Below are 12225 nucleotides of genomic sequence, written 5' to 3' on the forward strand. Positions count from 1 at the left end.
CTTCATTTCTTTATAAGCAGCTGTGTGCTTTTTTTAAATTAAGATTTTATTTATTTTAGAGAGGATGGAAGGGAGGGAGATGAAGAGGGAGAGAGACATCAGTATGTGTAAGAAGCACTGGTCGGTTTCCTCGTGCACACGCCCCAACCAGGGATGGGCCCCCACAGCCCGGGCTGGTGCCCTGCTGGGAATCAAACCGGCGACCCTTCACATTGTGGAACGACACTGACCCAACTGAGCCACGCGGGTTAGAGCATTAGCTGTGTGCTTTTATATTTTACTGGATTTTAGTAAGAGGGCATCATACTCTTTAAGACATGGCAACACATTTTAACCTCATGTTGAGTTTTAGGTGTTATTTTCAAGTTTAGTTGTGGCAAACTTCTATTAATTTTTAAAATTACATAAATTAGGAAATAGTTTGAGTTCTCAAATGGAGAAGTTGAATTTATTCTCATAGCTGCTTATACGTATGTTTTTATGATTCAGTATTCCTTTGCACATTTTTTTTATACAGGCTACGTAGAACCAATGCAGACACTCAATGATGTGTTAGCTCAGCTAGATGCTGTTGTCAGCTTTGCTCATGTGTCAAATGGAGCACCTGTTCCATACGTACGACCAGTCATTTTGGAGAAAGGACAAGGAAGAATTATTTTGAAAGCATCCAGACATGCTTGTGTTGAAGTTCAAGATGAAGTTGCATTTATTCCTAATGATGTTCACTTTGAAAAAGATAAACAGATGTTCCACATCATTACTGGTATAAAACCTAGTTTATGGGTTATTTTGGGTATTGTTTCCTTTTTTAATGTTGGAGTGGAAATATGCTTAAAATTGATGAAGAAAATTCTAGTTCTTGACATTAGAAAAAGAACATGTCCATATTAATGAGTAATATATGTATGTTTGGATTAGAGGGAAGAATTGGAAGAGGTAGGGAGAGACTTATGAAAGAATACTGTATTTATAATATAAAACTTCTGTTCCAGGAAATCCAAGTATGTGGAAATGAACAACTCTTCCTCCTCAAAGTGTACCTTTGAGACAGACTTTTAAAAATGAGGTCATTTAAGATCAAGCATAATTGGCTGTTGGAATGACCTCAGTTTAGGGTAGCCATTCTTTTAAAGACATGACACTATATTCATGTGAAACTCAAAGAAAAGGTAGACAAGTTTATAGACTAATGTAGTATGTCTCAAACTAGAGAGTTTTTGAGAGATCCTAACCAGATCCCAAAGGCAAAGGGGAGGGAGTTAGGAGTCTTTGGGCAAATGTATTCCATTTCCCCCAAATGGATTTTCAAGTTGTTTACATAATCTAACCCAGACATGTAAATTGTACCTTTTCCAAGAATATGATCATGTCTTAGGATTTCCGTGTGGATTTTAAGTGGTTTGAAGGATTTGACCGTACTGGTCCATTCACAACAACAACCCATGTGTTAATGTGTTACTGTGTCCTGTGAGTTAGGCCTGTACATAACATCCTTTTCTGGATGTTATAACATTATTCTGCAGGTAGCCCTGGGAGCTGAGGGAAAGTGTCTGTGTGGTCTTTCTAGGCTATTGTCAAGTTGTAGGTAAGGTACCTTTTTCATGGGTCCCCTCTGTGAAGGGAGCAGTGTAGGTTTGTCTGAAGAGAAAATAGCATCGCTTCAGGGAAGTGTTGCCAGCAACTCTGGCCACATCTTTGGGCAGCGTATGGTTCTGCCTCTTTTGTGTCACCTCACATTACCTAGGTGACTAGTCACCAGTGTGTAATTTAGGACTGACAGTTGATGAGAAATAAACCAGTAAGTTTGCTTTTTGATATAATTTGTTTTATAGGCCCCAATATGGGAGGTAAATCAACATATATTCGCCAGACTGGGGTGATCATTCTCATGGCACAGATTGGCTGTTTTGTGCCATGTGAGTCGGCAGAAGTGTCCATCGTGGACTGTATCTTGGCTCGGGTTGGGGCTGGTGACAGTCAGTTGAAAGGAGTCTCCACCTTCATGGCTGAAATGTTAGAAACTGCTTCTATTCTCAGGTGAGTGCATTTCCCAGCCCCCTGGAAAAGGAAATGAGTGTTCCTGTCCTTTGAGAAGTGCATTTGCAGGCCCACTCACAAAACACCTAAGAACTTCCGTCTAGTGTAATAATTTGTGGACTGTATTGTCTTGAAAAGGTGATTTGTGGTAGTTATGGAAAGCTTCCAGTTTTTAAGTTGTCTTCTTGAGATTTCCCCGCTACCATGCTTTTACCTGCACTGTTCACACTACCTCAAATGGCACCTTCTTCCTTCTTGCCCTTTACTCAAGTCCCTTCCAATCTTTATAGGCCTGAGTGACAGAAATTTCACTTCTCCAGTGATTTGGGGGGGGGGTCATGTGAGCTTAATGTTGTGTTTCCTCAGGGAACTCTGCCACGTCTGAAATGTATTAGGTTTTTATTGTAAAGGTTACTGAAATCTCTTGATTTCACATTTCAGGAGCTTCTCTGAAGGCACAGAGGCTGTGCCTTTTGGTTTTTGGTGTCCTTAGTAAATTATGGCTTGATTATTGTTTGTTCAGTATAGTAATTTGTCAACAGGTTAATATTTATAACTTACAGTTTAAAGAAATAAGAAAAAGATATCAATGACAGTTCACAGAAAAATAGATACATGACCAGTAAGTAGATGAACTGTCAAATTCTCTTATTTAGAAAAATGCCCCTTCCTTACATTTAGTTAAGTATTGCACACAAACTGTCATGACCACCAGCCCTGTAGCCCAGTGTCTTCCTCGTTATGCCCTTGTCCCATCTTCATGGGGTGGGGTGGTGGACCCTGGCCAGCAGAGTCCACCTGTTGTGGCTGATGGTGAGAATGAATGCACAGGCGACAACAATCCTGTGGAGAAAAAGGGAACAGCACGGCCACTCTCTCAAGGGGAGAGTGCCTGTGGATGCCTCGGCCACTCCCTCAAGAGGAGAGCACTTTGACACTTGCCTAGACAAGCTTTTGTTGTTTTTCTTGGGTCATACATCAAAGAAGGATTTGTTATCTATTACATAGAATATTATTGTCTATATTTTAGGTACAATCAAGGAAATGAAAATAACACATGCAGAAGGGAAAGATGGTAAACTGATTAGCTCTTTGGGAAAATTTACGCAGGCTTTGGAAATTACCTTGAAGATAGACAGTACACATCTACTGTTTCAGACCAGGGTGTTGGAGTTTTAGCAAAAGCAAGCCATAGAAGTCTGTATGCATTTTCTAGCCAGATTCCCATGGGAAAACTCAGTTTGAAGGTCTGCCTCCTGCCCCCCACCTCACTTCTGTAGGTTTTCCATACAGAGCTGAGTCACATTTGCCAGACTAAAACAGACCAGTCCCCTACATGGTGGTATTATTTTTCTCAGTCTTGATTGATTGGATTTATTTGCCATTTGCTTCCTTTTCCATCAGTTGTTCCTTGTTCATGTCCAAGCCTACTTTTTTCTCCTGAAGTTTTAGTGCTTTTTATTTACGTTGTTGAAATGTTAATATTAAAATAATAAGCGTTATGTTTGTGGCACATCTTTTCTATTATATTTTCTTAATTTTGTTTTCTGCATGAATACACTTTGGAAATTTTCACGTAATTGTGTGTTTTAGGTCTGCAACCAAAGATTCTTTAATAATCATAGATGAATTAGGAAGAGGAACCTCCACGTACGATGGATTTGGGTTAGCATGGGCTATATCAGAGTACATTGCAACAAAAATTGGTGCTTTTTGCATGTTTGCAACCCATTTTCATGAACTTACTGCCCTGGCCAATCAGATTTCCACCGTTAATAATCTCCACGTCACGGCACTAACTACTGAAGATACCTTAACTATGCTTTATCAGGTGAAGAAAGGTGAGTATACACCACTGGTGTACTGTGAATTCAGAGTGTGACAGCGGGAAACTTCTACCCTTGAAATCATCAGCAGTTTGCTTCAGTCTAAATTAGTATGAATTACTGATGTTTTTACGGAAACCTTTGTCTCTTAATTCACAGTCTGGGGGCGGAGATACGGTACGTTATTTCTCTGTCTTGTAGTAGGACCAGTCATTCTAAAACAATCACAGAAACAATAATTTATGCTCTTGAATGTATTCGCAGAGGAATTTTGTGCTATCTCCCATGACAGTATCTTTTCTTGTCAGTTTAGCTAGAATATAGTAACCATAAGCTCTGTTGTTCCAAGGCTCTAGCTGTTACTGTTTAATAAACTATTGTAATTATATGATTTTGTTAAAGGTATGTTACATGCACAGGTTCATTTGAAGCTGGGGTTTGCAGAAATCCTGAAATTGTTCGTAATTATCATATAAGGAATGATTCGTTGGGATTTTTTTCATTGCACAATTCTGTTTATTTTTAAGTATATTTTTTGTGCTATTATAGTTGTCCCATTCTTTTTTTCTACCCTTTCACCCCCGTTGCCCTGCTGCAGTGCCTCCTTCCTCCAGCATTGCCCCCCTTAGTGCATGTCCATGGGTCATGCATACAAGTTCTTCGGCTTCTCCATTTCCTATACTGTTCTCAACCTCCCCCTGTCTATTTTGTGCCTACCAATTATGCTTCTTACCCACTGTACCTTCCCCCCATTCTCCCCCTCCCCGCTGAGAACCCTCTAAATAGAGATCATCCAGAGGTGATCTCTATTTCTGTGCATCTGTTCCTGTTCTAGTTGTTTGCTTTGTTCATTTTTGTTTTCGTTTTTGTTTTTTTAGGTTCAGTTGTTGATAGTTGTAAGTTTAATGTCATTTTACTGTTCATAGTTTTGATCTTCTTTTTCTTAGATAAGTCCCTTTAACATTTCATATGATAAGGGCTGGGTGATGATGAACTCCTTTAACTTGACCTTATCTGAGAAGCACTTTATCTGCCCTTCCATTCTAAATGAAAGCTTTGCTGCATAGAGCAATCTTGGATGTAGGTCCTTGCCTTTCATGACTTGGAATACTTTTTTCCAGCCCTTTCTTGCTTGCAAGTTTTCTTTTGAGAAATCAGCTGATAGTCTGATGGGAACTCCTTTGTAGATTACTCTTTTCTTTTCTCTTGCTGCTTTTAAGATTCTCTCCTTATCTTTAACCTTGGGTGATGTAATTATGATGTGTCTCAGCATGTTCCTCTTTGTGTCCAACTTCTTTGGGATTCTCTGAGCTTCCCAGGCTTGTATGTCTATTTCCTTTGCCAGATTGGGGAAGTTTTCTTTCATTATTTTTTCAAATAAGTTTTCAATTTCTTGCTTTTCCTCTTCTCTTTATGATTCAGATGTTGGCATGTTTAAAGTTGTCCCAGAGGTTCCTAAGCCTCTCCTCATTTTTTTTTTTTTTTTAATTCTTCATTCTGTTCTGGTTGAATGGTTTTTTTTCTTCCTTCTGTTCCAGATATTTTATTTGAGTCCTGATTTCCTTCCCTTCACTGATGGTTCCCTGTATGTTTTGCTTTATTTCACTTTGCATGGCCTTCATTTCATTTTGTGGCTATGATGAATAATTTCTGTGAGCATCCTGATGACCAGTGTTTTGAACTCTGCATCTGATGGGTTGACTTTTTCCTTGTTGCTTAGTTTTTTTCTGGAGTTTTGATCTGTTCTTCCATTTGGGTCATATTTCTCTGTCTCCTCACATCTCTGTCTCCCTTACATTGTAAGGGGCAGGGCCTTAGGTATTCACCAGGTCTGGGCAACCCATTTGCTGTGTTGCAGAGCTGTATATTGGGGGAGGGGTCAGAAGGAACAATGCTGGTTGCCTCTTTCTTGCCCCACTTTCAAGAAACCAGCAGTTTTTTCCTCTGCAACAATCCTGCGGTTTTTATAGCCAGAGGTGCTGAGGCCTTATCTTGCCCGAGCTGTAACCTTGGATTATGCCGTCTTTCTCACTCCCCAGTTCCTGCTGGTTTATCTGAACATGAATGTGGGACCAGGCAGTCTGCCAGCTGTGCAGCCACCACCTACCACGGGTCCTCTCTGTCCTGGCTGCCCGTCCCCGCCCCCCCTGCCAGTCTGAACACGTTTCTTCTTTTTAACTCCTTGGTTGTCAGACTTCTATACAGTTCGATTTTCTGGCAGTTCTGGTTATTTTTGTTTTTAAATTGGTTGTTTCCTTCTTTTGGTTGTACAGGGAGGCAAAGTGTATCTATCTGTGCCTCCCATCGTGGCCAGAACTCTGCACTGGCATTTTATCCTTTCAGAAAAATTTTGTTATTTGTGGATCTTGCAGCTAATCAGATTACTGAATTGATACAATTAACATACTCTTAATGTTTTTATTAAACATTTCACCAGTCATCAGAATAACTTGATCAGATGGCGTTCTGATTTTCCAAGAACAGGTTTTTCTGTATCACTTGGTTGCACATAAATGAGATGTTACTTTTGGTTCTTTTATCCTTTGTGTTTTTTATGCTTCAGTAGGAATTCTTTTGAGTTACTGTGTTTGTATTACTAGTATTGACATAGGCTATAGATGCTTTTAGTTGGATTTGGCATTGAGCATAAAGTTGAGATCTTGCTTTTAAATTATTGTGTTTTGTGTGATATAAAAATGGGTTCGGTATATTTTAAAAGACCAAATGAAGTGCAGAGAAGATAGGAATAAGTTTGTCCTTCACTGTGGGTGTTTATCAAACATATGCTTCTGTTTTGATTATTTGTTTCTCTCAGTCATGTGAAGCATCCAGCTCAAGAGTACATGGGATGTAAAAACAGTCCCCTCACAATTTAGAGTTGATAAGTAATTGAGGCAAAAATGGAAGCTCTGTAACTGTGAGCATCACCTGTATTAAACGTTTGGAAGGAATGTCTTAAGTCAGTTTATTTTCTGCAAATGAAGATTGGGTCAAAATAGTTCATTGTCATTTGTAGTAGTATAGAATCAGAATGAGATTATGTAAGAATGGTAAATAACTTTTTTAGGAGAAGTATTATAAATATTTATCCAGCCAGTTTTCTGGAATCAGCATCTCTAGAAAATAATGTAGGCAGATCCAAAGGGTAGACCAATCATTAATAAGTCAATATATATATATATTTTTTTTATTGATTATGCCATTACATTTGCTCTATTCCCCCCTCCCTTCCCCTCCACCCTGCATACCCCTCCCCCACCATTTCCCCCTTTACTTCATGAACATGTGTCTCAAATTCTTTAGATTCTGTATTTCCCCTACTATTCTTACCCTCCCCCCTATCTATTTTCTAACTACTGTCTATGCTACTTATTTTCTGTACCTTCTCCCCCCCTTCCCCTCCTCCCACTCCCCTGTTGCTAACCCTCCATGAGATCTTCATTTCTATGGTTCTGCTCCTGATCTAGCTATCCTCTTAGTTTGCTTTTGTTTTAGGTGTGGTTCTTAATAACTGTGAGTTTGCTGTCCTTTCACTGTTCATCTTTTTTATCTTCTTTTTCTTAGGTAAGTCCCTTTAACATTTCATATAATAAGGGCTTGGGGATGATGAACTCCTTGAATTTGATCTTATCTGAGAAGCACTTTTTCTGTCCTTCCATTCTAAATGAAAGTTTTGCTGGGTAGAGCAATCTTGGTTGTAGATCTTTGGTTTTCATGACTTGGAATACCTCTTTCCAGCCCCTTCTTGCCTGTAAGGTCTCTTTTGAGAAATCAGCTGACAGTCTGATGGGAACTCCTTTGTAGGTGACTGTCCCCTTATCTCTTGCTGCTTCTAGGATTCTCTCCTTCATTTTAATCTTGGCTAATGTAATTATGATGTGCCTTGGTGTGTTCCTTCTTGAGTCCAACTTCTCTGGGACTCTCTGAGCTTCCTGGATTTCTCGGAAGTCTATTTCCTTTGCCATCTTGGGGAAATTCTCCTTTATTATTTGTTCAAATAATTTTTCAACTGGTGGTTGTGCCTTTCCCCCTTCTGGTACCCCTATAATTCGGATGTTGGAACCTTTAAAGATGTCCTGGAGGTTCCTAAGCTTCTCCTCATTTTTCTGAATTCTTATTTCTTCATTCCTTTCTGTTTGATCATTTTTTTCTTCCGTCTGGTCCTCTCCCTTGATTTGAGTCCCAATTTTCTTTCCATTACTATTGGTATCTTTTGTATCAGCATTCATTTCAATTAATTTAGCTTCCATATGTTTCTCTAATTTGTGACTAAAATCAACCAGTTCTGTAAGGATCCTTATAACCAGTGTTTTGAACTGTGCATCTGAAAGACTGGCTATTTCTTCATCACTTAGGTCTATCGGTTCTGGGGCTCTGAGTTGTCCTAGAGCCATTTTTGGTCTATTCGTGCTGTTAAGTGAGCGGAGCGAAGCCTTAGTTGTTTACCAGGACGGGGCGACCCAGGTCGCTGGTTTGTGACGCTGTGTGTGGGGGCGGGGTCAGAGAGGGAGCAATGGCGTTCCTCTCCACTAGCCCAGCGCATCCAGTCACTCACACGCCTCGGGCTTGCTTATCCGATCCTAATTGTGCGAGCCTGCTGCACTGCGCGGGTTTCCCTTCTCACTGGTTTCTCCGCACGTAAATGCGCGTGACCGGCCGACCGACCCACCGCGCCTCTTCCCTGTGCGCTCTGGCAGCCAGCTCACTGGCGATCAGCGCCCTCGGTTGCCTCCGCGCACCGCCCCGGGAATTTTTTCTTGCTAACCTGCTCCGCTGCTGGCCTCGCTCCTCGTACCGGTCCAGCCGAGTATCTAGTTGTCCTTTGGACTCCGTATTGTCGATTTTCCGTGTGGCTTGGTTGTGACTGCTGTTAAAAATAGTTGTTCTTAGATTTGGTTGTGCACAGAGGTGAGGTGGATCCTCCACCTACTTCTCCATCTTGGCGGAAGTCCCATAAGTCAATATATTTTTAATTAAATGCTCTTTTTAGTTAGTGACACTTTTCCATTTATTTTCCTTAGTACTTTTAATCTCTCCCTTATAAAAGGGAGAAAACCTCAGAGAGATAGAGTTGATTAATTTCAGATTCAGATATTTGTCTAGGCCTTTGAGGACTGTCAAGCCTTTTCTCTGCTATTTTTATTTTTCTACTACATTTTTCAAGGATAAACTATAACATGGTGCCAAGTCATAATCACTATTTACTGGAGGCTTAATTAAAATTCCCTTGTCTAAGTTACTCTGAAATATTCAGCTAATGTGTTTGAACTAATACAGAATTGAGTTTTGTAACGACGAGGTAAGAAGGGTAAGTTCCATTCATACAAATTGCTGTTTCTTCCTACCCTGCCTCTCACCCTGTCCCCCCCCCCCGCCCCCGATTTCTTCTAGGTGTCTGTGATCAAAGTTTCGGGATTCACGTTGCCGAGCTTGCTAATTTCCCCAGGCACGTAATAGAGTGTGCTAAGCAGAAAGCCCTGGAGCTGGAGGAGTTTCAGAATCTCGGAGAGCTGCGAGAAGAGGATGAAATGGAGCCAGCAGCAAAGAGGTGCTACCTGGAAAGAGAGGTTTGTCAGACGGGCTCTGTAGTTATATAACCTCTGTCGTTAATATATGTATCAGGTCACTGAGATAGAGTCTTTTTTTCCCTGTGATTATGTTTACTTACTGATTGATCACTATTGGAGTTCACTTAACATTTCTTTGCTTCGTCTATTATTTTGATTTCTGCACTATATACCACCTACGTGATCATAGGACAACCTTTCAAATACCAGATTTAAAAAGGAGGGGATAGGGCTGTTAGTCCAGGTTTAAGATAAGTAAGTCAGAGGAGTTAACAGGTGTCCAAGTAAATCTTTGGTTACTTCATAAGTGAATAGATCAAGTCCATTTAGGTTGCATGTTTACTCAGTGCTTAGTTAAGATGATACCAAATAATTGAAAATAGTTCCTGTCCTCCAGTTGTTCAGAACATAGTTGGAGAGAGAAAAGTAATGAAGATGTTACGGGATAAAGTGGCAGGTACAGATGTTTGCTCGGGAAAGCTCTCTGTGGGCAGGGCATTTCCATTCTCGTGGGAGAAATGGGCCCTCTGAGCAGTGGGTGGGAATTAGAGGTTCACACAGAAAGGTACAAGCCTATGCCCAGCATCCTTTTAAAAAATTAAAGGATTTGTAATAATGAATCTTATTCACTCATTGCTGGGTTCTGGCAACATTTACTACGTGGTATGCATTTTTACTTTGCACGTTTTTAGCTTTTACCCTATGAGTTTTTTGTTCTTGAAGGATAGCTGATTGTTACCATATGGTACTTTTATCTTAAAAGTATGGTTTATCTGTTGTACTTGTAAAGCAGGAGAAATGTGTTATAACTTGTTAACGGCTTTCAGTGTGGAAGATTGCCGCCCTGCAGGTGAAGTGGGCTGGTGTCAGCACCACAGCTTGCAGTCATCTGGGATAGGTAGGCTCTTTCACAAAATCCCGGTTTCCCACTGGAACAGAAGTCGTGCACTTTCAGTAATATTAATTACAATGTATTTTATGCCGAGAGAGACAAAAGTGGACTTGTCTAATAGAGAAGTATTTTTTCCTTTATCTTACTTCGATACCTACTTTTCCTTCACCTTTAAGGTACTTATTAGCAATTAGTTCCCTGTGTGACACGCAGACCTGCTTCACGCACAACAGTAGACACTTCCATGGTGCTCACCCTTTGCCAGGCACTGCCCTTTACACATACTTACTCTTTAATTCTTGAAACAGCCCTGTGAGGTTGGTAGTAGTATTATCCTCATTTCATGGATGAGGAATGTGGATAAAGAATTTGCCCACAGGCCAAGTAATAAGCATTCTGTGGAATGATAATAACTGGGCATTAAAATAAAATTTTAAAAAATCCTGTATATGAGTATTAAATTTTCCGTTAGTGTTTATACCGTATTTGTAAACCTTGAGTTCTTTTTCTCCTAGAAGACTGACTATATATATATCAATTATAAAAACTGAGGAATTTGGTAATGCTAAAGTATCCAGCCCCTTTTTCGTTAGCAGCTGAATGTATGAGTACCCTTTTAATGTCTTGCTATAGAGAAATATGGTCAATGAAGGGCTCTGCTACACAGTTCACCATGAACAACAGGAGTTTGAATTTGCACAGGTGCACTTATATGTGCTTTTTTTCCCCCCCAATAAATACTTTAAATAGCCTATTGGTTGAGCAGAAGCCTTACTGATAACATAAACAGTCAACACATATTTTTACATTATATGTATTATATACAATATCCCTAAAATAAAGTTTTGGGGGAGTCAGAAATTATACACAGATATGCGACTGCCAGGGGAGGTCAGCACCCCAACCTCTGTTCTGTTCAAGGGTCAACTGTATATTCTAGACGGTGCACACTTAAAATTTAAAGAATGTTCTTTAAATATTGAGTGGTGTGTTTAGATGGAAATTTAATTAAACAATTCATTATTATTTATTGTGACTTTTAGAAAAGACATTTTAAAGACTAATGGAACGTACACCTGTTTTTCAGCAAGGTGAAAAAATTATTGAAGAGTTTTTATCCAAGGTGAAGCAAATACCGTTTGCTGAAATGTCGGGAGAAAACATCACAAGGAAGTTAAAACAGCTGAAAGCAGAGGTGGTGGCGAAGAATAATGGGTTTGTGAATGAAATCATTTCACGAATAAAGGTTACTACGTGAGAAACTCCCACTGGTGGATTGAAGATAATATTGATAAGCTATTGTCTGTAACACTTTTGTATTGTTTTATATTACTCCTTTTTCTTAGTGATGGCAAATGATGCCCATGGGATATCAACTTAATAAAATATTTAGTGATACTTTGCTCTACCTGAGTACATTTCCAGAGATCTTTATTTTGAAAAATGATAGCTGTAACTGAGGAATACTTAAATGGACATGGGCAATGATAGTAGGCCATACGTTGAATTTTATAAATAAAATCATGTAGTTTGTGGAATTTGATATGCGTTGTATTTCTTGTTAATAAGACTTTAACATATATTCATCCCGAAGTGGTATGGGAGAAATAAGTAACACAGAGACTTTGTAAAGTGAAGGATCTTAAAACTAGAAGAAACCGTGGAAATCGTTCCCGGTGGTTTACCCAAAGTGTCCATTGCTAGCAGGGGCCAGGTTGGCTGCATACACATTGGCCAAGGAACTTACCAGTCCACAGTTCTAGAGCAACCCTCCACCCTGTCTTCACTGTCCCGCCCAGTCTCTGGTGAGACTTAGAACCAGACTTATCTGGGTTTTAACAAAACCTTTCATACTGAGGACCCTGACTTAGACTATTCTCTTGTTTTACAGGAAAGAGATGGA

At 39.8% G+C, this 12225-nt stretch overlaps 1 protein-coding gene across 1 annotated transcript in view; it reads left to right on the top strand.

Annotated features, from left to right (window-relative positions):
* MSH2 (mutS homolog 2) overlaps positions 1-11865 on the top strand; it is a 62625-nt gene extending 50760 nt beyond the window's left edge. Inside the window, exons 12-16 of the mRNA XM_037161262.2 lie at positions 518-763; positions 1833-2037; positions 3631-3878; positions 9255-9430; positions 11410-11865. Coding sequence (XP_037017157.1) covers positions 518-763; positions 1833-2037; positions 3631-3878; positions 9255-9430; positions 11410-11580 — 1046 coding nt within the window. The 3' untranslated portion in view covers positions 11581-11865. The remainder of the gene's footprint in view (positions 1-517; positions 764-1832; positions 2038-3630; positions 3879-9254; positions 9431-11409) is intronic.
* The last annotated feature ends 360 nt before the right edge of the window (positions 11866-12225 follow it).

The sequence above is a fragment of the Artibeus jamaicensis genome, unplaced genomic scaffold, assembly GCF_021234435.1.
Source record: "Artibeus jamaicensis isolate MK-2021 breed Jamaican fruit bat unplaced genomic scaffold, CSHL_Jam_final contig_465, whole genome shotgun sequence".
In the NCBI taxonomy this organism is placed as follows: domain Eukaryota; kingdom Metazoa; phylum Chordata; class Mammalia; order Chiroptera; family Phyllostomidae; genus Artibeus; species Artibeus jamaicensis.